Consider the following 27,470-nt stretch of genomic DNA (forward strand, 5'->3'; position numbering starts at 1 on the left):
ACTCTGCACACGCCGACCAACACCACTGGCCCCGGTGCACCTTATCCCCAGAATGTCGTCTTCTCTACAGTTCCACAGGCTAACTATAAAGACATTGACTGGAAGCCATCTTCTTTCTCTAAGAAAGGGATCCAGCTAGTTCCAAGATTAAATATACTTTGCCCTTACTTTAGTCATATCTCGGTCCATCTTAACCACCTTCTCCATATTGGCGCCCGTTCCGAGGCGAAATGGCCGACCTTCTGAGCTGCTATAAAGGACAGAATAGAAACACAGCATAAACATGGGGGCGCCTTACAGGTGTTTTTTCCGTGTTCTGCAGAGCCTGAGTTACCTTAGCAGGGGCTGAAGGACCTCGTGAGATGACTGGTCTTCCCGCTTGTGAATGAATATGGAAAGTTTACCATCTACAGCCTCGCTCTCTTCTCCTGGGTCTTTGTCTCCTTTGAGGGACCCTTTTGGGCTGGCCTTTGTCAGAGACATATCAGGCTCGGATGCGGTTGGGGAGAGAACCGTCTGGCATCCTGTGGGCAGGAGGCAAAACGGCATTAAGCAGCAGCCTTAAATGCACTGCAGGCTCTTGCAGAAAATGCATCGACACCGGAAACGGGCTTGCTTCGGGCCCAGCTACAGGGACAAGTACATCCATTACAAAACGCCAGCTGCAATGAGGAGACCCTCTTCTGCCTACCCTACAAAGAAGCTGCTGAAAGCCACTATAAAGTGGCCTTGCACAGCATCTGCTGGATATGTAGGCCCGGCATATACACGCGACAAAATGAGAGATGAGAGGCCTAGCTATTTACATGGCAGAGCAGGCCAGCATATCTGCAACAGGGATACCTGCCTGCATACCTTATTAGCCCCCCGCAGCTAGAAAGCTAGCTTTGATTGGGCCCAAAGTAAGATCCTTCTCCTGCTTGCTAGTTTTTCACTGCAGGAGGTATTCAAAAATGGCTCCTTCTCACTTGCAGTCTGAAGTGGTCCTGTCACTGTACCATGTCAGGAAGCTGCCTATACAGATTTGGGCGGTGGTGGGTCTCTGGGGAAGGGAATGCAAGACTCTGTGAACACCCTGAGGCAGTGTATAAACGGCAACCTCAAGGGGGTGCTTCCACGTGATGCTAAAGGCTATGTTGGAATACAGGAGCTGATCTGCTGGGCCCAGAGCACTCTGGGGACCAAACTCAGTGCAGGCAGTGTGCTACCAGTGTTCCACCACCATGAAAAAGACACATGCTAGCATTTTCTTGGCACTTCCAATCTCTGATATAAGGCAGCCCATAAAAGTACACGACACTCCTTGAATTCCCCCGCAGCACTGATAAGTTTCTCCAGTTGCCCAGGGGCTTCGCCGCAGAGTCTTAGGCATTTCTCTACCTGGAACCACGTAATCTGCCAGTTTTGCCAAGAGCAGGGAGGCAATTTTGGAGGCGGGGTCACTGGGGTCATCTTGCTCGCTGTTCAGGGAGGGCACAGAGTAACTCCAGGGCGGCAGTTCGACATTCCCGCAGTCCTCGACGCTCATGAGCGGGAGAGCAGCACGGCAGAGCTGAAGGATGATGAGGACCAGCTTCGGGGATGGACGCTGGTCCAGGAGCAGAGAGAGAAGCTTGGACACGCAGGCTGGCTGGCTCAGGATGGCCTTGCCAATGTGACTCCTGGAAGAAGGTGAAGATCGGTCACTTAACGTTTTTGAGAGCATCAAAACAAGTTGTACTGACACAGAACCGAGTGACAACAGGATGTCTGGTATGGTTTCAGTTCCAAGCCAAACAGAAATGTCCAGTGCGTGTTCCGGACTGGAAAGCAGACAAGCATCTAATAAGGTAAGAAGCAGCGTGCCCACAACTACAAGTTAATCACAAACTGCAACCATTTGTTTTGTGTGTGTTTCAGCCACACACTGTGGGGGTTAACACCAGTTCTGAGGACTAACAAGATTTTCTTGGGGCCAAATTATAACGCAAACTTTTTCACTTTCACTGCCACTGAAAGAAGAAGCAGGAGGGCAGTCCCGCAGATGCACAGATCTAGGTATAACAAAAGACGGTGTAGGTACAGAGCTCCAGCCGCATCACTGCCAGTGACACACCCTCCCTGCGCCTCTGCTAGAGGTTAAAGGCTGCAGGATCAAGCCAGACGAGTACATGACGCAGAACTGAGAAAGAGCAGAAAGGAACTAAATGTCTGGATCCTAGATTCTGCCATATGAAAAGAACTGTACCCAGAAGCTTAACATAAATTGCTGCTTAAAACCGATTTCTTGTATGGGTCACAAAGACTTTCAACGTTGTTCTTTTTAATTCCACGGCTCAGCGGTTATGCTACTAAAGCAAGTCGATTGTAGGCTGCTAAGCAAAACAGAGGCCGGGAACTGGGCTGTACCTTGACAGATCGTTCAGGAGGCTGAGGACGTCCTGCAGGGCATCATTGCCAGCGGCCTGGTTGCCGCAGCACTCGGTGGCGCGTGCCAGGTGGTTGGTTAAGAGGCTGGAGACCTGACGGGCCAGGCCCGAGTGCACAGCCTCCGTGGAGCCGCCTGCAAAAGAAACGCAAATAGGACTGGGGTTGAAGAGAGCCCATGGCAAAACGTATATGCCGCCCCCATCGCATAAGCCTCGGGGCGGCTTACAATCATTAAAATCCCGCATATAAATACAAAAAAAAATCATAGAATAAATAAAATACGTAAAATAGTGGAAGCAGCCTGGTCAGTTTAAAATCAACGAATAAACCTTAACAATTAAAATAGCGTTTAAATAAAAAGGTCTTGGCCTGGCGCCGAAAAACAAATAACAACGGCGCCAGGTGGACTTCTTTGGGGAGCGCATTCCATAGGTTGGGCGCCACCACAGAGAAAGCCCTCCTCCGAGTACTCACCCTCCTAATATCCTTCACAGAGGGTTCCCGGGTGCGATCAAGTGTTTTAGAAAGGCTCAACTGAACAAAAACAAGCTATCTTGGCGCTCTGGGTAGCTGAGACACCAGTATCACTGATTCCAACTAGCGTGCTTGAATGCAGCGTGAAAAGCGCTTGTGCCAGAACAGGCACCAACAGAAGCAATGGCTTTTCCTTCTGGCCTTTCCCTTTCCCTCCCCCCCCGCCCCCTCCCCCCCGGGCCAAGCGGTTGCTGTCGAGCCCTGTGTCGCAGCACCGGGCGGGCAGCCTCCCCTACCTTCCTCTTTTTCCCACTCGACGCAACGGTTGGCCAGCACCTGGAACGCGGCCCAGGCCATGGTGGCCACCTTCTGCTTCTTCGTCTGCTTCTCGCTGGAGCTGGACTCGGCCTGGCTGCTTAGGCTGCACAGGCGGTCCATCAGCTGCACCAGGCCGCTCCGCACCAGGCACTTCTCTTCGCTCCTGTCCAGAAACACGGGGCATGACACAGGGCTCCCTCGGCCACACAGGGAGAAAGCCCCACGGCACATGGGTGGGGCCAGCATGTCGGGTCCCCACTCCGCAGCTCCGTGCAGCACCACCGTGTCCCCCACTAGACTTCTTCCCCCTTTCACGTTTGACTCCGAAAGCTGAGCCGACACTCGCCAAACACTGCAGCACCCACAGGCATCCCCATCCCCACCCCCAAAATGCCCTACGTTCTTTAAACGCTCGTTTCTTTGGGCTCACACTGACACATGGGGCAGCGGCCACAGGAAGATGCCTTTCCCGCTCTGCTCGTCAGTCTTCCCACAGCGGGGCGCACCTACCTGGTGTAGGGTATCGTGCACAACAGGCCGATGCTGTTTGCACACGCGATGGGGTAGCGAGCGCAGAGCGCCACCACCGAGGTCATGGTTTCCCCGAAGGCTTCTTGCACCTGCTCCACCATCCCGCCACACGTAAGCTCTTCGATTCTGCAGGAAGATGGAAAGGTGAATCCCACAACACACATGCTGGTTGAGCACAAGCCACCTGACCAATCTGAGAGACGTAAAGTAGGAGAGAGGAGCAATTTTTCTCCCACATCAAGCAGCTGATACGCTGCAATGCCTCGTGGCAGCCAACGCCTTCCTGCCCCAGAAAGGGCAGGATCGTATCCAGCGAGGAAGCGGGCTAACAAATAACTATAGCAAGAGCAAAGCAGTTAAGGAAAGGGAAGTAACATGAATCAGAGGGCATGTCAGCACGGCAGACTGAAATTTAGTTTCAACAGGCATGGATTCTCCTCGGAGGGTCCCGCGAGTTACACGCTGGGGCGGGATGAGCAAACAGAACGAGCGAGCAGCTCCAAGAAGACCGCCGGGACTCTGCGAGAGAGGTCCTGCCAGTTACACCAAGAGACAAGCAACGCGAGTCTGCGCTTCAGACATATCCACAGCTGCCCAGGAATAAACTGTCCGGGGCCGATCTCACAGGGCGAAGCACTCCCCCCACGGGGCAGACAGGCATGCACACGTCCGGCGGGACTTTGGCTCTCGTCGGCACGTTCACCGGAGGGCGGCAGCCCGGACGACCTTCGCACACGGTTGCCCGTGACACACGGGGTCTGCCGTGAGCTGAGTGTGCTCCGCGACTGGCCAGCACAAGCACGGCAGAGTGCGCGCACGCGGCCCATTTCCAGATCCGCTCTGCCAGGCCGATCCTGCAGCAAGTGTTGACTCCGCACAACCTGTGCCCCCGACACCAGCACCCCCCCCCGCCCACGTGCATTTTGGTGGGGAACTGACCGTGGGCCTCCTTGAAGGACCATTGTGACGGGACCCACCAGGTGAGTCACACCACCAACACGAACAGCGGCTGTCAGGAGCTCCCTCATATGCACCAGGGCCTGTTTCCGGGTGTTCCCACGGCGCCATCGGGTCTGAGCAGCTAACAGGAAACTGCTGCTAGACACCTGCAAGAGAGGGGAGTGTGAGAGAGAGGCTGCTTTATAGTGGGCCAGCTGGATTGCAACCCGAACAAATTTTAACGACGCACTGATTTTCAGCCTCTGCAATTTGCATTGCCCTTCTGCCCCATTTTAGTGTGCCTTCGTTATTGCTTTTGCTCCGTCCTGCCCCGGGAGATCCATTTTGCCGCAGAACACACACACACACACACACACACACACAATGGTGTAAAGCAGTACAACCACCCAGCACCGGCAGGACTTACCGCTTGGTCAGGATTGGTCCCAATGAAGGCAAACAACTGGCCCAGCAGGACGCTGTAGGCGGGCTTGTCTTGGCTGTCCTCGGTCGTCAGCGACTGCAGCAGGGTGAAGGAGCTGCTCCTGTGGCTGGTCACGTGGCGGCGCCTGGGGAGGATGGGACACAGACCTCAGCAGGCGGGCACCGGCTGCTGATCCCACCTTCCCCCATGTGGGACTCCAGCTCCCACCACACACAGCCAACACGACAAGGCCGGCTGGGAACGGGACTCCCACCACTGCGCAGGAGCCCAGCCGGGAAGGGCTGCTCCAGAGACACCGACAGCTTGGCTACTGCTTTTTTTTTTTTTTTTAGGAAATGGAAGAGGGCGCGCACCTCTGGCTTGACCTCGTGAACTCCAGGTCTTCATTCGCAATCATTTCCAGGTCAGAGGGCGCTGACATGCTGCGGAGAAAGACGGGCTGGCGAACCGCGTGAGAGATCACCTTTGTTTCAGACGCTGACTTGCAAGCTGCGGCGTTAAGAGGACGGAAAGCAGGACTGAGTCACGATGTCCTTGGAGGCAGTGAAACAGGACAGCCTCTCCTCAGGGCGATCCCCGCAAAGCTCATTCCCGCTGGGAATCTCCGCCTCTTTCCACACTCAACTCACAAAGGGGCACGCGGCATTTTGGGAAGAGCAGAGGCCGCATGGGAGCACACTTGCCTCTTGGGCGAGCTATGAGGAAGTCTAAGCCGCGGTTTGCTTAGCGTATTTCTCACGGAGCTCAGGAAAACCCCTTCTGGCATGGCAGACTCTTGACGCGAGAAGCCCTTCTGGGCTAGTGCCCGCGAACACGTTTCCTCCTGCACACGCGTTCACGGACACAGCCCACTCGGTTTCCACTGCAGCTCATGCCAGAACGCACGGGCTAAGCGGCGCACCGCGAGGCACTTTGTAGCTCTCGGCTCTTTGCGTAAGAGGAGCGATCCCTTTGAACGGCCTCTCCTGCTTCCAGCGTCATTACCTGGTGTCTCCGCAGGTGTGCCAGAGATGCTCCTGGTGAGCCCTGACTGGGCGGCGATGGTGACGTGCAGCAGCAGTTCTGCTCGGTTCATCAGACTCTTGACCAATGTCTTTGTTTTCGCCATGGGATGCAAAGGCTTCTGGACCAGGGAGTTTACTTCCTGGAAGAATTTTTCCCTAAAAGGGCAGGAGAGAAAGCCAGGCAGGCTAAATGTCCATGATATATTCAGAAGCATACAGCAAGAGCGTGTGTTATTCTTCAAATCTGGGGGATGCGGAGACTGCAGAATGGAGCTGGGGGGCTGCAGCGCTGCATGTTCGCTTCTGCCCAAATGAAGTGGGGTCAGAGCCGGAGAACCGGCCCTCCCACCAAACCCAGCGACCGCACTAACCTCAGCGAAAGTACCATATTCTCGAGATCGCTTCCGTCGAAAGAAATCTCTTTCATTGAGCACAGAAGTTCCAATTCCTTCATCTTGCTCTGAAGGAGAGACAGAAAGGGAGTCCAGATATGCAGGCCAGGAGATAAGCGGGGAGGGTTCATCGCAACGCCGAAGGGCAGGAAACGTCCTATGCCTCTCGTGATGCCCGGCTCTCTCGCAAACGAGGCCAGCGGCGCGCTTGCTGCACAGGCTGGAGCAGGAAGGCAGCAGCCCCTTCCCCAGTTCCTGGAGTGGGAGGGCCGCCCACCACTGGGCACCGCCTGCTCCGCCCCAACAGGAAGGAGACAGCCACCCTTCGCGATGCACAGACAACAACACCGGTGGGGCTCACATCTCCGAAGAAAAGGATTCTGAATCAGGTGCACCATCACCTGAACCCACAGAGCAAGCTGCCTCCCCCCTTCAGCTCAAGAATTCCAGTTACGCTGAAGTAACAGCTCCTTCTCCTGCCGCTACTACGACGTCACACTTATACCCTGCCTTTTCTCCTCTTGTCAAGAACCCACGGTGCATCATACAGTTCTCCGCCACTGCATTTTTGTCCTCACAGCAGCCCTGGGAGATAGGCTATTTGTTTATTATTTGACTCATTAGATGTTCAGCCCACTCCACTTGCCTTAAGGTTCCCTTTGGGTTTCAGCCTGGGAAGATGGTTTAGTGGAAACCAGAGCGAAGTTCTTCCAGGCCCCTAGCCTGACACTTTGGCCACTCGCAATTGCCGCGCACTCTAGGATCAGACTCGCACTACCTGGAAGCGCTCAGTCCCAGGTATTGAGTGTGTGGTTGCTTGCAAGGGCTTTATTACCTAATGCACACACTGGGGGAACCCTGATCCGTCGGGAGAGGCCTTTCCCTTGCACATATGCCCATAAAAGCTACCTGTTCCCAGGAGCAGGAGCAGCAGTAACTGGCAGCCCGGTCAACACAGGGTCAGTCAGTGAGGGGTAAAGAGGCTGCGATTCACTCGTGAACGCGAATACACCCAGCACAGCGTTTCAGGAGAATGGAGAAAAGCTGCAGCATCTCAGACAAAACGTGGCCTAGTGCCTAACTGGTACAGGTGAGGGGAGCGCAGGACGCATACCTCATTAAAGTGATAATCGTAAAAGAAGGGCACGTTGTTCTCCAGTTTCCCATGCATGGCATCGTCCACTTCGCTTTGCCATTTCTGTTCTAGCTCAGCGACACTCTGGCCAACAGAAAAGAGCATCAGAAAAGAGGCAGATCGCCATTCACTCGTCAAAAGAGAACAGAGCAGTCAAGGCCTCGCAGGAGATGCGCGCTCTGATTCTGCAAGCGCCACTGCCGCCTTTCTCTGGACAGGATCTTGACTTTAATAGGGCGCTTACCTGCAGCTGCCTTTCCATGGCATTTAGCTTCTTAAAGGTTTCTCCCATAATTTTACAGAGCAAGTCGTACTCCTCCGCATGCTCCTCTTGATACTGGAAGTTGATGAGGGACTGAAGCGCATCCACCAGGTTCAAGTGTTTGATCACGCAGGAAACCACCATCTCCTCCATTATGTCTGGCTGGACCACTTCCCTGGTGACAGTGAACACCAACAGGAGCACATTGGCACAGGGCCGCGTCTGGGCAAGCGGGCTCTGAATCCTGCCTGGATTAATTTTGCCCAGAGAAGCGGGGAAGTGGGAAAACCGCCTCCAGGATCAGGGACCGGAGCCTCATTCCGTCCATATACCATAGTTTCTGTTGTATTCTGCTAGTTTAGAAAATAAACCATGGCTTAGCGCAAGCAAGCCAGAGTTCTCCTCTGCTTCCACGTTCTAGCTGCTCAGCTCTCCATTTCAGAAGCAGAGCAACAGCCCTAGCTGTGGCTTATCAGTTTCAAAGCACATCAACCCCACTCCTGGGCCTTGCCCAGCCCAGGAGAGCACTGCCGTCAAGCGGCACTAGGTCCAAGTGAGGCAGAGGACCCAGGAGCTCCGGAGAACTGTACTGATCTTGGCTGCACTGGCATGCCACGCTAAACCATGGCTTAACACAGCGAGTTTTGGGCTCGGGACTCCCTGCTCGTCTCTCCTCCTCCCATGCAACTAGACAGTAGCCAAACAAAGGGCTTCCACTTCAGTTTTCAATTGTGGAACTGTGGCTCTTGGCTTCCAGCAGTTAAGAAAAATGAAACGAAACGAAATGAAACAAAAGCGAACACTTCTGAGCTCCAGGCTGCGCAAGAGGAGAAGAAGGGCGGTGGCAGGCGGCAGCTGCAAGTCCAAAGCTCACTGGAGTTCGAGCCCGCTAAGCATGTTGCTAAGCAGCACCATTCTGTCAGTCTTTACAAACTGGGATGGCTAGAGCAAGATAACTGGGAGGCACTCAGGCAATGCCGGCCCTTTTTGGTATGAGGCCGCTGGGAGACAGGAAGATTCGCATTCACTCTGAGGCACTCCAGTGAGATACACCAGTTCGCAGCAACCTTCTGAACATCTTTTCTGAAAATCACACTTATATTCACAGATCCAACTGCCAAATATTTAATATCGTAAATAATTTCTGCAATAACGACTATTGGGTGGTTAAAGAAATCTCTCTCCAGTTTGCTTACCCAGCATGAAGCTACTTTGCTCAGAGGTCTTTGACAAAGTGATGGGTGCATTCAACCAAAGCGGGGAGGGTGGAAAAGCTGCTCCATACCTGATGCTGGGTCGAAACTGAGGCCGAGCGCGGCCGGAGATTTCCCTGAGTTTGATCATGATGCCGGGAGGGAGCCTGATCCGTGGCAGGTCAAAGTAGTGGCCCACGGGGGGCACAAGGACATCGGACGGGTAAGTGAATTCCCGATCTTCGTCGATCGTGAGCGGCAGCGGGGAAGGGCTTGGCGTGAGGGCTGGCGAGATGACGCCGTTGGCTTCCACTTGCCACTGGCACCTGGAGAGCGAAACACAGGCCACGAGTGTGTTGCTTCTTTCTAACCCAGCCCTGCCTTTGCCATTTTCTCACAGTGCCCTGATCTGCAAGGTCTCCAAACGGACCCTGATATTTCCAAAGTAAAGCGGATTGGACCATGGGTGCGATTAAAGAGCAGGCTCTCTGCCTAATGTAAACCTTGCAAGGAAATATACTCCTTCCTCGACACAGCTAGAAAACCCTAAAGCAGCTTCACCAGGAAGCCATTCTAGAAACGCTTGCCGGAGCCTGGGAGAAAGCAGCTTTGGCCACTCCTAGCATCAGGCTTGGAGAATTAATAGACAGACCTCCCTTCCACGCAGCCACAAACGCCATTTACCTCTGTAAAAGTTTGGACCTCAGAAGTTCTTGGCATGTTTCCTCCTCTTTGGTTATTTCTGGTCCATTGTACAGTATCCTCAGCATTGAGCAAGCGAGCACAGACAAGCCTAACGCAAGGTCTACCAAGAACGGCAGTCCCCCAGACACATCTTCTGAAGATTCCTTTGTGGGGGAAAGTACACACAACTATGAATATTGTTTTCATTACTCTTGCCTTGCAGCTCAAATTACAACATATAAATAAAATGGCAAACATGAAACATTACTAAAATATGAATGCAGAATGACACTATGAATAAAAGCAGGAAAAAATGGCACACATTAAAAAGAGAGTCAAAACAGAACCCAGGCCTACAAATGAAAAAATATAGCCCTGCTCCAGAGTGGCTAATCTCTAATCTAATCAGAATTGTACCGCAGACTTACTCTGAAAATTTTATTTAAAATAGCATCCAACAACATGGTGGTAGGAAGAGAAGTAAAGCTGGGAAAATCTGCAAGTTCCATGGAGAAGCTTAAAAGTCCTATGAAGTTACTGTAAGATTTGATTATCATATAATTGCATTGAACAAGATCCAGGAACTGGAATTGGAAAGGGGGAAAAGGTGAATACAAGTGGCAGGCTGAAAGCAACTGGCCAGGTGCCTCAGGAGACTTTTTAGGCCGAGCTCTCCTAAAAACAGGAAGCGGAATCTTGTCTCATAGTTACAGGACCTTCTTCTCTCCTTGGGCTGATTCAGACATTACCAAGGTACTGTTATTTGTGGTAAAAAAAAAAAAAAAGCCTTCCTCCACAGTCGTACAGATGCACTGATGTCTGAATGTGGCTTCTCACGAAGGTGAGCTGAATTTCACACAAGAATACAGCCAGAGCACTGTAGCCATATTGCAACGGGTGCCTGGATCCCAATCCTGGCCTCCTGAAACCCAGGAAGCATTCCAAGTTTTCCCTGCGGCATCACTGGACAGCTGCATAGAACTATGTTTAATAAGCTCATTCTGCTTTGATTGCTTGTGCGGAGCCTGAATGTTGGAATTCAGTTGAGGTGCAGGGAACAGTTTCAATTCCAAAAGACCATCTTGCTCAACCCCCAGCCAGCCGTGTTGGACTACAACTCCCATAATCTCCACAGCCAAGCAGGTCCTGATGAGCCCCGGTTGAGGAAAGCTGCCATTAGATGTCGAGGAGTACGATTAAGGCTGGCCCGAATTTCCCACTGCTCCTCTCCAACTTCTGGCTCAGTCTCCAAATCTGGCACATTTAGGCTTATCTTAGTCCAGGGCAATTAATGACTCAAGCATACCTGCGCTCGGACAGTGCAGGCAAAGCCCCACATTGCTTTGTCTGGGGTGTTGTGTTCTCGGCCACTTCTCATTTCAAATGAGAAAGTAACAGTGTCCCCCTCCACCTTGAAAAGAGAGAGAGGGAAGGTTCCATGAATCCGTTTTTCAAGAAATTTGACCTCACAGAATAGGCTACAACCCCATTTAATGTGGTTGAAATCTTTTCTGCAGTGAGAGAGAGAGGCAGAGAAGTGGTCACTCTGCACATTCTGTACCTTTACTAGGTCTTTGGGCCAGCCAGTTCCCAAGACGCTACGACTGCCATATCCAAGAGTGTTGCCTCCATATTCTGCAACCTTCCGACTGTTGGTGTTGGGGCCTGCGTAGATCACCAACTTCAAAACACAAAAGACATTGTTACAATGGTGTGAAAACAAAGGCAACGGGCAGGCTGAATTCGGAATGCGGCTCCGAAACTCCAGCGCCCAAGCAGCAGCACCCTGCTTTTACCCCAGATAGCCACTGAGGGACGCAGTCCACGGAGGCTCCCGTGTCACACTCGTGCAAAGCAATGGAACTGCACGGGGCACGGCTTCTTTCTCGCCAGCAGTGTGAACTTCGTTTTTTTGGGGGGGGGGGGGGGGGGCGCCTCCCAAATCGGTGTTACCTTCCTGGACCTCACCTTGTCGTAATCGTACTGCGAGGAGCACCGGCTGTCAAACCTCAGGTACAAGCAGCGGGCGCCCGGGATGTGCACAGTCTCCTTGAATTTGTAGTTGTCTCTAACCGGATGAACCGTCTCCACTGTTTTCCCAGCGGCCCAAGGAGCTGGGATTTTCAAACCAGTAAGGAAGCCTGGCTCTTCTTTCTCCTCCAGCATTCTGGCACAAAGGAAGAAGAGAGGTTAGCAGGGAAGTAACTCTGTAGTCCTGTCATCCACCGAAACTCCATCGCTACCAAAATTATGTCATGCGAGCAGAGTTCTTGGGCAGAAGACAAATGAGGGAGAGTTGAAGGCAGTTCAGAAGAAGGAAAGTTTGGCAGTTGCCCGACTCCCATCTTGGCCAGCTCTGTCCCTAGAGCTGACGAAGGACCACATGCGGCTGGACTGCTCCTGTGGGGATAGACGGGCTTGCCCTTGGGGAGTCTGGGAGCTTCCACTGGTGCCAGCTGCCAGTTCCGTGCAGTTTTCCAATCACCTCTCATCAGGAAACAGCCGGCTCCTCTGCTCAGACGCCCCTCCGGGAGGACTGCCCACTTCTGAGAACACTGGAGACTGGGTTTTCAGCAACAAGGCTGTCTGCAAAAGAGCACGGATGCCATTTCAGACGGGGGCCATTCCCGACGGAGGACCCCTAGGGCCGCCAATCAGGAGCTATTGTGCAACCCCCCCATCCTTTTCTTCTTAAGACTTCCCAGGACAGGGGCGAGATGGAGGAAGCTGTCAGGAGCACAGGAGGGCGACAAGCTGAGCTCAGTCTCTAAAACCCCTGCAAACTTTTGCGAAAGCCTGTTTTAGGAGCATCCAGCTAAGCAAAAACCAGCGATGCTTTCTATCACTTTGGGTGGAAATTTATGGCGAGCTACGGAGGGCAGCAGGTGTGCACCTCCTCCTCTTCCTCGTACCGGTGAGTGCCAAGGCAACATTTCTGGGCAGGGCGTAGGGTGGATTCTGGGTCCTCAAATTCTGCAAGGGTTTCAGAGGGCTCACGAGGACAAAGGTCAAATATGCTGCCGCCCAGGGCACGCAATGCCGCGCTTACAGCATCCCCATCAGTTCCACGAGCGTCATAGAAGTATTTCTATTCCGCAAGCAGGTTCTGATGGCAAAGGTCACCCGCAAGCAGGGTGTCGCCAATCCCAGCGACAGAAAGAAGGGCCGTGCCTGGCTCGTGTAGAGGACCAGCTGCACCAGTTGAGGCATCAGAGCATCCGCCATGGTCAGCGTTTGTAGGTTGGGATGCATCAGAGAGGTCAGGAGCACCGGCAGCAAGTGTCCCAGCATTGTGGCTTTGGTGACCTGCTCCAGGCCTTTTAACCTGCAGCAACAAAAAATTATACAGACCCATCAAAACCCCCTTCAGGAGAAACCAGCTGACAAGTCAAATGCTGGCCTGAATAAATGTGCATCTGCTGGTGCATCTGCTGGTGCACCCCTTTCCTCAGGCCTGGCTGCTCTTTGCCTGTGCCCAGATCCGGCCTGTACTTGCATTCGGCCAATCGATGCAAGGCTCTTCTGAGCAGCAGCTGCTGAAACCTCCTGAGGGCAAAATGCGGGGGTGGTGAAGCAGCAGGGTCAAGTTCTGATGACCTGCAACCTGCCAGGGGGCATCTGAGTACACGGGACTCAATGTGTACACTTTTCAGCCCCAGTAACTGGCTGGAGGATCTGAGACACGGCACCCCGGCTGAAAGAGCCCCCTGCTCCAGTGCCGGTCACACTGCACTGGGACTGCAGCCCCCGGGGAAGCCCACCCTGACACACGTCCTCCTCCAGATGACAAAGGGCTGCTGCGTGAGGGGCGTTTTTGTTTGGAGGCAACTGAACAGGAAGGACGGGGGTTAAATTTTCAAAGTAACTCGGGAAAAGACTGTACCTCTGCTCCCTGTCGGGAATATCACTGTTTATGAGCGCAGTGGTGACTTGCTGCAGCATTTCTAGAACTTCATCGCACCCGGTCAGGATTTGTGTGGCGAGAGCCAGGATACTAGCCTTAAGCTCCTAGACACGAAAAGGGTTCAGGAAAACAGTTGTGTTTATATATCCAGGGGAACAGCCAGCTCTTAAACCAAACAGAACAGCAGACAAAAATAAATATGGCTTTCCAAAGTTAATGTGATGGTCATGGTGATGAAAGCTAGCGCCGGCAGATCTCTCCAAGGCCGAGGCTGGAGACAGATCGCAGCTTCCTCAGGGAGCCGGAGTGGGGCTGAGGAGTGCCAGAGCCTGTGCTGGACGCACTCGTCCACCGTTCCCGATCAGAGGTCCTTTGCCGTGCTTCAAAAGCCTGCCAAGAAACCTCTCCCCTCTTTGACCAGAGATGAAAACAAGACAAGAAGAAATGAGTGAACACACCATGGAAATGACAGCTCTATCACTCCACCCATGGACAGGCTAGAAATAAGGCCTTGCTCTCTGTCTCCACCCCGGTATTTAAGACATTATAACTGCAACTACCAGGGGAACTGAAAAGAGGATTAGAAAAACTGGAAGACGCTTCTAGGTACTGTGGAGAAAATAAAGACTCAGTCCTGCTACGGCTCCCTGCTGAGACGGCCCAGTGAAAGGGCGCAGAGACCCTAGCGAGCCGTTTGCTTGAGGGTCTCTCTCTTGGGCACGCAGGACCACGGTCCACCTGGCTTCCTGTACAGTGATGAGCACCAGGGCTGTAACTGTTAATCATGAGCCAGTTCAGTTACTTAATTTAAAGAGATGCCTCAGAGTCGTTGGACAGCAGATTGTGAAAGCAATGCAAGCGGCAGGCAGTCCTCAGCAGAGGCATCCTGCATCCTACATTTTCTCTCACACCAGTATGTGGGGGGTGGGGAGAAGGGAGACTGCCCCTTCCCACATGGTGCTCCTATCACTGAACGAAGAAAACCCGTGATTTCCTCCCAGTCAGAATCTTGCTCACTTTAATGCAAACTGATGCACAAGTCATCAACCGAAACGTCTGACAGGTAAAGGCGAAGGGGTGAAATCCTTTGCCTGTTCAGGCAGAAAAAGGTCCTACATCCCCAGGCGTGCGATGCCATGTGGCGCATGTAGGACTTTTCTCCTGCCTAAACATGCACAGGATTTCAACACAAAGGTTCTTTCACTGCACAACCATCCTAGTGAGCCCAGGAAGGTGCACAAACTCCGGCACTTTTGTCCTCTACGTCCTGCTCAGTTGGCAACATCTTCTGCAAAATTAGGGACACGCTAATACTTATACTGGAGAGAGCAGCAGTGCTCAGTATTGACCGACTGCCGTGGCTTCCCTGTTTTACGGTGTGGGAACATCCATTTCTGTCTTGGCTACGGTGGCTTTTTTCTTAAGGAGAAGGCAAGACAACACACACGCTCTGCATGCGGGTAACTCTGGTCAGCTCAGCACAGAACAGGCCCTAAGAAGGCTGGGGCCCATCTCTGCAGGGCACTTTTCGGAAGGGTTAATCCAGCCCTGCCTGCTGGCCAGACAAGGAGCGAAACAGACGGTCCTAGAAGGGAAGAGAGGGCAATGGCCACCGCAGAGAGAAACTGGAGAGAACAACAAACAAATATGTGTTGCTAGGGATGAGGGACAGCATGGACACATTTCGGATTTGCTTCAGACACTCGTGGGTGTGTTCAAGTGGAGACACAGGCAGGGCGAGTACACAAGAACAGCAGCAAAGAGAAAAGGGAGACGGACAGGACTGGAAATAACAGGGCACAACTGCGTGTGGACTGCTTCTGCCTGGGCCCTGTTGACTGAAAGGAGTGCGAGCTGCTCTCGCGCAGCCTTATTCATCCCCAGGGGCCACTGGATCAAACGCTCAGAAAGCTGAGGCAGCCAAGATACAAGATGTGAGACCAGCTGAGAAGTACCAAGTCCGCATAAAAGCATGTTTTGCTCTATTGCTTTGGACGAGCTTTTAATATTCCTTAGAGAGCATGAGAAAAGCCCCCAGAAGCCCTACCTCCAACAGCAGGTTTTGCCATCAACAGATCCACCATCTGCAAGCATAGGACCGGCAACAAATTGAGTTTTAAAGTACCTGCGACGCTAGGTTTTGGCACACAAGGGTCGCCTTCCCACTCCGGAAGGCTCAGTGAAGCAGCAGCTCTCATACCAAGTCAACTGGGCAGTGTAAATGGGCTGCAAAGATTATGGCTGCCTAGAAGAGCAGTTGGTGCTTGCGGGGCGGGGCGGGGGGGGGGTTCTGGCACTTGCAGCCAAGACGCTGCGCAGCTGTTCCGCCCCTTTTCTTCTTAATAGAAAGAAAAGGCACAAGAGATGTAGTGGAAAATGTGGGAGAATTACGGATGGGAGACAGTGACAGCCAGAGCGCGCGTAAAATCTATGAATGAGGCAGGATGATTGCCCAGTAAAACATCTGGAAGCATCCCAGCTCAAAACTAGGATAACTCCAGGAAGAGGACTCATGGCGCTGCTCTTGACGTTGGATGGACTGATTTGCTCCATACCGCCTGATACCCAGACTTAAATGCAGTCATCTTTCTGTTTTGTTTTGTTTTTCGAACTTCTCTGAGTTTTCTGTTTCAGAGATTGGCTCAAAAATGTTTACCGAAATGCATATGTTAGAATGTTACATGGATCTGTATTTTGTGAATTTTTTTTTAAATAATCCCACTTTTATGCTCGAAGAATTGCAGATGGCCACGGAAGTACAACAAAACAGACTTATGAATGTACTCGTGAAAATATGATGCAGACTGGAAGCAGACAGATCTATGCGTCCTTATACTTAAGGTCAGGGGTGGCTTTTCAGATTTCAGAAAGGCGAAGAGATGGGGCCAGGGTGATTTAACTGCACCATTTAAAAGCCCACTGGTGGATATATTTCAAAATAAGTGGCAAAGAGTGCATTTCGAAGGGATATTCTATCATGTAACTGTAGCAGCGCCAAACCCAAGACAACCTGCCACACTTTTTAAAAAAGGAAGGAAGGAAGCAAAAGGAGTTTTTGTACAGAGCCAGGCTACCGAATTATTGGGAACAGACGTCATTAGTGTAAAGCTAGTTAGCTGCCTGCAAGAGGACCAAGGTCTTAGGAACAAATATATGAGGACTGGACCTTGTGAGGCTTGGTACTGGTCACACACCCCAGTCTCCACTGCACTCCCTGAACAGCCCCACAGCGGAAGTGAGCGGGGCAGCTCACTCCTGCACTATCAAGCACAACATGCCCTGGACTGGGGTGTGTTTAATGGCAGCCACCCCCACCCCAAAGGCTGCCCCCAGGAATTCTGGCTGAAGCCCACGGACAGCTGTAGCTCCCCCAGCCACAGAACCACACTGAGACAACGAGGAGGGACGAGACAGCACGGAGAGGGTATACCCGTCGGCTGACCCGCAGCGACACAGGGGCTGTTGAAAGAGGTACTGGAATTTAATATTGGTGTTTACCTGTACCTTCAATGTCTCTCCCTGCAAGGAGCTGTCACTGTCATCATTTTCATCAGGCTTAATCAAAATTGTATTACTCAGAAGATGATTCTGTACAGCCATCAGATACCGCAGGCAGGAGGAGGCAGCCTTTAACACAAATGAGCACCATTTGCATCATCGTCTCAACACTTCAGTAAGAAAATCAGCACAGAAAGGGGGCTGCGCGCGATTTTTGAAACACGAAGGAAGAGGACAGAGAGGGAAGGGGCACGAGGGAAATGCTGAATCGTTGTTTTGCAGTTGTTGTTTTGTCACAGCTTTGCAATGTGTTACAAGGACATAACAAAATATTCATTAATTCAAGCTGCAGTTCAGGAGACATGCTGCAAAGGGCTGGATTTCGTCGCGTTTTGTCGCATGACCCACATGCAGGTAAGAGAAATTCCAGTTAACAGTTAAAAACAAGGTTGAATCGCAAAAACGCTGCCCGAGTGGAAACGCGATCGCATCAGATTTTCTGCAATTATATACAAGACGACAGCCAGTCTAAATCAAGGCTGCCTTGCAATGATTCTGGAGAAGCAAAGAAAACCTGCACTATATTGCCCTTGGTGCAGAATCTGGCGCCTTTAAAATTTTTCATTTTCATTTTTTTTTAAGCGAGTTGCTAGCCCTGTTCACTGTGCAGCTAAATTTGGAAGTGTGACGCCAGGCGGCGGCTGCCATCTCAGGAGCTGCAGAGGTCAAAGGAATGGGGCTCCAGCTTCCTCCCTAACTCTGTGCTCTTCCCGCTGGTTAGCGAAACTACAATAAATCACGCAAAACAGACGCTCGGTGCACACATGCGTTCTTTAGGGAAGGCTTGCTTTTTGGGCGATCCAAAGCATCGAGAACACAATTCTGGCTGGTCTAGGCCTTCTCCCCCCTTCTGTTCATCCTTTCCTGAGTACTCCGTCAGAACCTTTTATCGCTCCAAAGTTCAGGAGGCTCCTTTCTAATGCACTGCCCTTCAAAGCTTTCTTGTCAAAAGAAAGCATCAGCAGACCAGCATCATCATTATTATTGTTCCCACTTGGGGATTCCATTAGTTCAGGCTGCAATGTCGTGGCTCAAGGGAGCAGCAGACTAGCTCAGTGGAAAACCCCACTCAGGTGTGACCTTCCCCGGGAAACCTTTGGCTGTTCGCTCTCTCGCTGCCTGGCCCACCTCAAAGGGCTGCTACAAATACAAGAGTGAAATGGATGCAGCCCGGAGTTCCTTTAGGCAGGGGACGTGTGGCTCCATTTCATATCTATAGATCACTTCCCTACAGAAATATCCAAAGCAGCTTACAAGTGATTAAGGTAAAGTGTTAATGTCAAACTGATCTACAGTTATTCGTCTGGAGAGGCCACCGCAGACGGCCAGATGCCACTAAGGACCTCCCATTTCGTCATTCTTCCTTTTACCTACAAACTCTTGGTTAGGATCGTTATTGTTTGTTTAATTTAAGAAAAAAGAGGGAGGGAGCACAGGGTTGCACTGTGAGGATGAATGGCATTATAGGGCATCTATCAATGCAAGCTTAGGAGAAAATATGGAACAGCTCGTGCCTATTCAAACAAGGTATTAACTTTGATGACAGGACAAAGTCCACAGTAGCACCAGTGTTTGTAGAGCTCTGTGACACGCGTCACGGTGATCTTAGGGATTTCATGTTTGGCAAGTTTCCTTTTGGCAACCCAAACACAAAGGGAGGCTTCTTTCAAACTTGGCAGAGACTGCAGTGCTGACCCCACCGTGACTGCGCCCAGAGGGAAAAAGAGCAAGCTAGGAGGGTGTTACTCACAGGCACGGATGAGAGGAGCTTTTGGAATTCATCTCTGGATACGGTTTGGCACTTGGTGATTAGGATACAAGATTCGCGGACAACAATCTTGAGAATGTAGTGCAAAAGTTCGTCGTTTAGTCTTTAAAATTCAGGAAAGACAGGGAAATGGTGAGGGCTCAGGGTGGACTGCAGAAACACCCGTGCAAACTGTGGCGCACGCAACACTTCTGCCCCATGATAGTGGCCAGCATGACACAGGCACGCAGCCTCTTACACTTTCTTAAACACAATGGGCCAGATGTGAAGCACGGCACAGAGATCTGTGCATCCAGCGACCAGGTCCGTACACCTCACAATGAACCACTCTGAGCAGGGCTTTCAAGAGCAGTTCTGGATATCGCTGGGGAAAGGGTGGGTCCCTGATTCCAAGCTCAGGGTCGCCTAAACTAGCTCTACGGATCTTTGCCGTGGAGGTTACGACGCCATGAGCAATTCTTCAGTGCTGGTGACAGAGTACGTAGCGAGGGCTGCAGTGCCCACCCAGGGAAAACTCCTGCTGGGCTGGGTCTACTGGCTGCTCAAATTGCCTGCAATTTCTAACATGGGTCTGATTGTAAGTAGCTGCCATGTGTGGGGGCACAGAGGACCTGAGTGGGAGGCGGCACCCCCACCTGCCACCTGCAGCCACTCCCACCTCCAGCAGGCAGACCCAGACTCAGCCACCCAGGGCTGAATGTGGCCTCCAGGGGGCAAAAGGGATGCCCACCCCTGTGCTAGAGGCCTGTGCGTAACAATACAAAACAAGAGAAGGTACACAAGAGATCACTTTACACCCTAATTGACCAGCCTAAAAATTGCTAACTCACATTTCCAAGCACTGGTTTAGTTCTGCGTAGTTGCTGGCAGAAACAGGATCCAGGCTAGGGGGGCCTTGGCTTAATCTGCAAAGGCAATTCTTAAGTGCCTGACCATGTGCATGCTGCTTTTACTCTTTTAAAAACTGTCACTGTTACTGGACAAGACTCCCTCTATAACAAAAACCACAAGGCATCTTGTGGCACCTGAAAGACTGGCATATTTATTCCGACGTATTTTTGGAGGACTATAATCCACTTCATCAGATGCAATAACAAACCCCATGCATATTTCGACAGAAAAATGTCCTGCGATGGCATGGCTGGCAGGGGATTGCTGGGAACTGTAGGCACCTTTTGCCGTCTCCATTTTTAAAGAGGCCACGAGTTAATGGTGCAAGCGAGCTGTGATGAAACCAACGGAGGGTGTGCATCAGCGGCTGCTGCAGCTCAAAGGAAGGTCTAAAAGGGCTATGAAGACAAAGTCCCTCCGCATCTGCGAGGGAAGGTTTCCTGGGAGTCCCCCTTGGATCAGGGCCCACAGCCAATACACAAACTCAAACTGGTAGCATTGCCTCTGGGACTAAGTGACGCAGCTCCTCATTAAAGCATGGTGCCCCCAGCAGTTTCTTGACCTACCAGTTTTGCTCCTCCTTTTTTAGCATCCAGTGCCTGATTGGGAGTAAAGGTGCTTTTTTTTTTTTTTTTTAAAGCACTACATCAGTGTAAGTACAGGCTTTCCTTTATGCTTCAGCATACGCCACTCGGTTAGAGAGGAGATATGAGAAGCTCTTGTGGCTCAGGGTCCTTGAAACTGTGCATTGTTTCTGTGTATCTGTATTGTTACAGTGCAGCTTTACCATGCCATCAATACAGAACTAATTTTCCCGACAGAGAAAGGGTTATGTGTGTTACCGTATAGCTGAAAGCAACGTTTTCAATAACAGCAGGAGATAAAGAGAAGCTATCAAGAGAAGCCCTCAGCAAACATACTGCTGGGTTACTTTATAGTGTTGGTCCATTTTAAGCTGATCACCTATTCGCTTTAGTTTGATCTTGTCTTACCTAGCTATGCTTTACTTCTGTAAACTGGCCACTGGCAACAGTAAAGAACTAATCCCTTCAACAGGCACAGCGTGCTTTGTAAAGCCGCCTCCCCAAAACTTTCAGCGCGCATTTTTTGCACGCTGCTCTCCTCACACACAAGACGACTTTTGTTGTTTACCTATAATGCTCATCATCTTCGCTGCCAAATCTGTTGTTCTGAAGCTGCTCTGCCAAGTTGGTCATGATGACATCTCGAAGCTGAGCAAGCCCACTGTTTCTGTCTCCTAAAATAAAATAATGGGTTGCACTTTGACGTTGGGCTCTGCTGCAAACAGACACTAACCAAAACCTTTTTATTAAATGTGTACCGGGCTATGTTATTCTGGGTCATATATTTTTAAGTTTGCAAATTAATGTGCATTCCAGCTTTGGTGGAAATGCTTACCTTCAGTTAAGACCAGCTTAAGCAAGTTATTAATTTCTACTTCTCCAGGATACAGGATGTTTAGACCAGAACTTAAACAAGAGAGAAAAGGGGAAAAAAGTAATGTTTACCAGTTGGAAAAACAATAAAGACTTGTTGTACCTTGCAACATAAACTTTGTTTTGGTGGAATGTTTGCTAAAATACAACAACTTTAGCTAGGTTGCAACAATCCCTCTGAATGGTTTTTTTTTAGCCGTTTTCAGTTCTGCTTTAATTGACAGTAAGAGAAAGGCCTGGCATCTTCTTTTAAAAACAGCAATCCATGTCCAGCACTCAGTCGCTGCAGTATGATGCCTGGCTCTGTTATAATGAAGAGACGTAATTCTACACTTCAGCAGTGTGTTCAAACTGCATTTGTCTAGCACATTCCGAGCAAGATTGTCCAGACATAAAACTCAGCAAGCAGTTAACTATCTGCTAATATTAACAAATGGAACAGAATAATCAGAAGTGGAAAAATCCGTTCTGGATTAAAATCACATTATTATTCCAACTGAGAGCACAGCTGCTCATAGTAAGAGGCACAAAGATTGCTCTGGAAGATTTTGTTCTCACATTTGGAACAGAACGCATTTAAACTTCCAAATGGGACATTTGAGTGAATTGTTCATCGTCCTTGACATGGAGATTATTTGGTTATCTTAACACATCATTGCAAAGTCATACAGAAACATTCCCTTTGCTTTGGCAACACGACAAGTGAGGTGGCAAATGAAAGAGAGGTGAGTCCTTCCTGAATTTTGAAATGCCAGTAGACTACAAAATAGGATATATGTACCACACCGAGCTGTCTCCAGCCAGGACCAGTATCACTCATCGACAGAAATTCAAAACGTCACTCTGAAGTAGGTAATAGAAAGATGTTTTCTATACTGCTTTCTCCTAAATCCTTATTATTTATTAATTTCACTTATGTACTGCCTAATAGCCAAAACTCTCTGGACAGTTTGCAGCACTTCATAAACACAATATATTTTAATAAAAAAATTAAAAACAAAAATTCCTATTGCTGGCTCCAGAAATTTGGATACAAGGGAAGTGGAGCCCAGATGACTAGTTTCCTTTTGTAACCTTCTCATATTTCCCACCATTTCTTCCATCATGTCTCTTACTGTAAAAGTCCATTAAAGGGGAAAAGGCGAAACAGCTGGAGAATGCCTTCTAATGAGTAGCACTAGAGGCCCTCGTCTGAAGGACTGTTCGGCTTTCTGATTGTTCTAACTGGCCGTGTGCCTGCAGCACGACCTGCCAGCCGTGCAGAGCCTCAGACGAGCGGGAAGACTGGCCTGCAAGGAGCAAGCGTTGCAGGGACAGGCTTACACACAAGCACACTGCATGCACACACAGAGCCCTGCTTTACTTCGAAACTAGCAGCAGAGGCTTGGGTGGTTGCCCATCTGTCCTCATGCTTTTCAGTGTTTCTATTCTGAGCTAGAAAAAAGTGGTCCGGACAGTTCCAGGAGCAGCAGCTGCCAGAAAAAACCCCCACCCCAAATAGGCCGAAATTATCTTTGCTAGGAATACAGAATCCATTTAATTAAACAAACAAACAAACAAACAAACAATGCAACAATAACACACCTGATTGCCAGGCAAACCTCCTTCTGAATTTCTGAGCTGATCTGATCCACGGGTGCCATCAGTAACTGCCAAAGCAAGAGGCCAGATCGCCTTATAATGTCCCGATTCTTCTCTGTTTGGGGGCTGAAGAAAAACTTAAAAACCACCTGCAAGGACAACCATTGAGGAAGAGGAGGAGAAATACTTGTGCTGAAATGTCATAAATGAGTGCCAATAAAAAAACACATGTACATTATGTAGATTCATAAAACTTATTGATGCCTATAACCCAGTTCACTGCAATGGCTCAAGATGGGGGGGGGGGGGATCAAAAGAACCGAAAGAAAACACAGCGAAATGTGGCTGCCTTAAGATTCCCCCAGCCTCCCGTGACTTAGCTGTGAGCAACAAAAAGGCCACCCAAACAAGTCGATCTTACAACACTTCCAAAAGATGCTCAGGCTCAGGTTTTGTTCTATTTCCAGGGAGAAAATTTGTTTATTTCTTCACGGTACTTTTCCGTTGGCCGCCCAGCAACATGGTTCCCCCCATCCCCGGAGAAACCACCCAGAACCTCTTCCCATCCCAGAAACTGAAGACAGAGGCACCAGTACCCTACATGTGCATCCGGACGGCTCGGAGATGCGAGAGACGCCCCGTCTCCCCCTGAGTGCACTGGGGATACCCTGCTCCCTTGAGTGCCCTTCCAAATCGATCAATTGCAACCGAGCACACCCATTTTCGTGCCATTTTTATTCCTTGACCGCTGTGCTCTTACTGATTTCATTTGTGCCTGTAAACCCCCGCAGGTGCCCTTCTTCTTTGCGAAAGGGCAGTGCACAGGTTGAACAAACACACAAGCACACGAGAGCTGCCCCATCACATGTGGACATACCTGGAAGACCACCAGGATGCAGCGTATAATGCAGGTGTCCCCGTTGACCATGGCTTTCTCCATAATGTCGCAAATGCTGCAGAGATGGTGCGCTTCGATTGGATGCTGCTTGCCCAGGAAGGTCGTGATTGGAAGGTTGCTGCTTGCTGCCAGCAGATTGAGCTGATGGATACACATGGCACCAACGTGGTGCAGTAACTGATTGATAACCTCGGTCGTGGTTATGGCATCTCCTGGAACGGAAACAGCGAAGTTCCATATCAATATATTGTCATTTCTTGAATCCGGGTCTAGTACAAAATGCAAGTCAATGGCAAGTTGCAAGGCTCCTGAGCTCAGTTGGACTGAGAACCTTCGTTAGATAGCTAGGCAGGCTGAAGGTCAGACAGTATGGGAGGAGTAGGCGCACGTGGACGCTGGGGTGAGGCCCCCGTTTCAAGTACCCAGGAACAACAACCACGTAATGACAGAGAAGGTTCTTCCACGTGTGGCTTTCACTGTGCATTTGCCATGCCTCGTTCGTAGAATTTTACAGGGAGGCCAACCTGTTTGGAAGCAGTGTTGAAGAACAGATGGAATAGGTTCTAGATGACTTTTGATTGAGGGCACGAGGAACCCTCCATCTAAAAGCAGCCCAAAAGAGAAAGGGTGAGGGTGACAGAGAGAGAGGCGGAGAGATGAAGTTTTAATGGTGGGGTCTCTTTCAGCCCGAGGGCTGAATTTCATTGCAGAAAGCTTTTGAGAACCGTGTTCCCGGGGCAATGGGGTCAGGGCCAAAATACTAGCATATTTCATCTTAAAGCTCTTTCTGCCTGTAATTAAGGCCGAGGAGAAACATTTCAACCTTGTAGCAGGGGGGAAATGCACAAAAACCAGGAAGCATCTAAGCAACCAGCTCCTAGGGAAAAGGGGTGCAACTCTGGGGAGCCCTGAGGGCCATTTTGGGACCCCAAGAGGACGGGACCAGCCTCAAGCCTGAAGTTCTCAAACCTTCTTTACAGCTATCAAAACCCCATTTGTGATCTACAGAAGGTCTTAGTCAGAGTTGCTCTAGTTTCTGAACCTTCTTCAGTTAAACCGCCAAATCCGAATCACAAGGGCTGGAACTGTGCTTAGTATACCAAATATTTGGAGCTACACTTGCATGGAAAAATGTCACCAGTACCATGAATATCCTAATTAAGTTGGGGATACTTTGAGTACCCCCAAAGAAATCAAGGGCATAAATCCTCTGACATGGTTTGGCCTCTGATGAGCTCCTGCCTCTCAACCTGAATTTACTTACAAACGGAAAACAGAATGCTACACTTTAGAGGGCCCTTGTGAGAGTAAATCCTCTGGAAATGCACATTCCTACGTAGGCTGTGGCAGTGGCATCCAGCAACTGATGATTCGAGTGCTAATGTTTGCATTCCAAGGCACAGTATCGGGGTGCTTTTCCCCCTGCAGCTGTAACGGTCAGCTGCCTTCCTTCCACAAAGTTTCACGGCTTTCAAAGGAACCACTGCACGGCATTGCCATCTGTGACTTCAAAAGCAGGCCAGCTTCAAACACCCTGGCGATGTTCTTCCTTCTGACCAGAAGGGGCTTGGTTCCACCTGCATCCTCTTCCACCTTGCGCCAAAGCACGGTTCTGCCGGCTGGTTTCTCAGCGCTGTGCAACACGGCTGCAAGGCCACACGCACCGCTCTGGGCTGCCCGGCTCACATTTCACTGACACCTTCTCCGCGCGGCATGCTGACAACAGAGTTTCCCCTCACCTTTGGGCTCCACGATTATATGGCTGACTCCTAGCCTCTGGCAGACATAATGGAAGGCTTGATTCCCAGGGTTGCACCACTGATCAATGTAGTCATTCGAGCAAGTCCAGATCACGTTGTTCATCGCATCATAGCAGGCACCTGCACAGAGACAGTCCGCACCTCCCCTTTACCAAAGGGACCCGGCCACGATGCAAAACGTCTTGCCTCGTGTGAAAGCCGCCACGTACACTTCTGGTTTGCCGTGCTCTGGGTCTTCTCACACACACCCCTTCGCCAAACCCCTTCCCAGCACCAGCACCATTTGCCTGCTCCTGAAGCTTTTCTTCCTTACTGAGCAGTTGAAATTTGCTAACGATTCTGTAATATCCCAACAACGGAGCCAGCGACTGGGTTCAAATGCCCAGGCAAGGGAAAGAAGCCATCATAGCATCTTTCCCCCACAGACTGCATGCCAGTCAAATGCCATACAATTTCCATAATGATCTTATTCTGTGATTCTGTGAAAGTGCCCCTCTCCCCATCATCACACTGCCAATGGTTTACCCTCAGTCCTGCCTAAGATTTAGAACAATCATACAATTTCAAGTAATTGTGTAATTTTCAACAATTACATGCTCTCTAGAATTATCTATATTAGATACATTTGCAATCCATTGCCCAGCTCTTTCTTCGTTAGGTTGTTTCTAGCCCTTCTCTTAAAAGGGTCTATCAACTGGTTAGTTGTTTAAAGCATGCAGTTGTTTCTTGCTGGAAACATCTACCATCCGTTTCGTGCCGTTTATTACCATTAGCGAGCTGCACCTAAATTGCATGCACGCTCCTTACCGAGACCGGGAACAAGAGCGCCACGTCCGAGTGAGCTCCCAGCAGCGTCAATGAGATCCGCTCGGCTTGCAAACTGCCCGTCCGAGATGTTGTACACCAAACTTGAGGCCAGAACTTTAAACAGAGAACCTGCAATCAATCCCTGGACAGCTCGCCTTTCTCACAAAATGAGCCTTATGAACGGGCGTAATTGTCACCCAGCGACAGTGCTTAACACCGACAGGGAAGGAGGTGGAGGCTCAGACTCGCCTGGAAGCCACACCTTGTGCTCCTGGCCTGTTCCCAGAAGGCACATGGACGCGGTGGGGGAGAGCGGGCAGAACGGAGCGGCTGACTGTGGTTACTGAGCGGTGGCTGTACGGCTGCTCACCCAGAGGCACTGCAGCCTCGCTGTTATTACTTCTTCCAGGAAAAAGTCCTCTCGCTCCACGTGCCCCGCTTTCCACCCCAAACTGCCCACCGGCACCCCAAGCCTCCCACGTGTGCGGTGGACTAGGAGCCAGCAGAGCGTGCGCATGGAGTGGTGCTTACGCAGGCACCACCGGCTGTCTCGGGGCACCGGCACCACCACATGCTCCGGGGCACCGGCTGGCAAACTGCCGCCCGCCGGATGCATTGTACCCGTGTGGCTGCCCCAGCCGTGTCACGCAGAGGGAGGTCTGTCCTTCCCATGGTGGGAAGGCAAGCGAGGGGACGGCAGCCCACCTCCCGCCACCTCCCCGCTGCCTCACACCCAGCTGTACTTCCAGCACGGACAGGGATAAGGAGCACACGGAGGGAAGGAACAACACTCCTTGTCATGGAAAGGGAAAACAGGTTTTGGGACTCACATTTGGCTAACGCAAGATCAAGCCAACAAGCCAAGAGGAATAAACTGGGGGGAAAGTCCCTCCCTTGAGGCAGATAGAATAAAGATTGGCGCCCAACATAAGCCATGCATGATCACGAGAACCTCGCTAAGAACTAAGCAGAGTGGCAGGAGCAGCTTCTCGGCCAGCACCTGTGCCGCTTTCTCTGAAGCCGGCTTCATGCGGGGGGGGGGGGGGGGGGGGGGGGGGGG

The 27,470-nt window shown here is 50.9% G+C and overlaps 1 protein-coding gene across 10 annotated transcripts in view; it reads right to left on the reverse strand.

Moving 5' to 3' along the window:
- The window catches only part of HECTD4 (HECT domain E3 ubiquitin protein ligase 4), a 74,789-nt gene that overhangs the window by 27,480 nt on the left and 19,839 nt on the right, over positions 1 to 27,470 (reverse strand). For 8 of the 10 annotated variants that reach the window (XM_044440653.1, XM_044440648.1, XM_044440651.1 and 5 more), the window contains 29 exons: positions 26,411 to 26,524; positions 25,583 to 25,723; positions 23,823 to 24,055; positions 22,949 to 23,094; positions 21,327 to 21,397; positions 21,060 to 21,165; positions 18,999 to 19,119; positions 17,189 to 17,317; positions 13,670 to 13,794; positions 12,958 to 13,111; positions 12,272 to 12,372; positions 11,755 to 11,953; positions 11,348 to 11,467; positions 11,093 to 11,197; positions 9,787 to 9,950; positions 9,195 to 9,428; positions 7,892 to 8,084; positions 7,627 to 7,731; positions 6,492 to 6,580; positions 6,101 to 6,276; positions 5,470 to 5,605; positions 5,099 to 5,240; positions 4,672 to 4,838; positions 3,712 to 3,858; positions 3,180 to 3,364; positions 2,389 to 2,542; positions 1,381 to 1,661; positions 335 to 524; positions 169 to 250 (listed from right to left, as the gene is read on the reverse strand). In XM_044440653.1, coding sequence (XP_044296588.1) covers positions 169 to 250; positions 335 to 524; positions 1,381 to 1,661; positions 2,389 to 2,542; positions 3,180 to 3,364; positions 3,712 to 3,858; positions 4,672 to 4,838; positions 5,099 to 5,240; positions 5,470 to 5,605; positions 6,101 to 6,276; positions 6,492 to 6,580; positions 7,627 to 7,731; positions 7,892 to 8,084; positions 9,195 to 9,428; positions 9,787 to 9,950; positions 11,093 to 11,197; positions 11,348 to 11,467; positions 11,755 to 11,953; positions 12,272 to 12,372; positions 12,958 to 13,111; positions 13,670 to 13,794; positions 17,189 to 17,317; positions 18,999 to 19,119; positions 21,060 to 21,165; positions 21,327 to 21,397; positions 22,949 to 23,094; positions 23,823 to 24,055; positions 25,583 to 25,723; positions 26,411 to 26,524 — 4,310 coding nt within the window. The remainder of the gene's footprint in view (positions 1 to 168; positions 251 to 334; positions 525 to 1,380; positions 1,662 to 2,388; positions 2,543 to 3,179; positions 3,365 to 3,711; positions 3,859 to 4,671; positions 4,839 to 5,098; positions 5,241 to 5,469; positions 5,606 to 6,100; positions 6,277 to 6,491; positions 6,581 to 7,626; positions 7,732 to 7,891; positions 8,085 to 9,194; positions 9,429 to 9,786; positions 9,951 to 11,092; positions 11,198 to 11,347; positions 11,468 to 11,754; positions 11,954 to 12,271; positions 12,373 to 12,957; positions 13,112 to 13,669; positions 13,795 to 17,188; positions 17,318 to 18,998; positions 19,120 to 21,059; positions 21,166 to 21,326; positions 21,398 to 22,948; positions 23,095 to 23,822; positions 24,056 to 25,582; positions 25,724 to 26,410; positions 26,525 to 27,470) is intronic. The other 2 variants (XM_044440654.1, XM_044440650.1) reach the window with 1 other exon arrangement.

The sequence above is a fragment of the Varanus komodoensis genome, unplaced genomic scaffold, assembly GCF_004798865.1.
Source record: "Varanus komodoensis strain SLA01 unplaced genomic scaffold, ASM479886v1 scaffold38, whole genome shotgun sequence".
NCBI classification, from domain to species: Eukaryota; Metazoa; Chordata; class Lepidosauria; order Squamata; family Varanidae; genus Varanus; species Varanus komodoensis.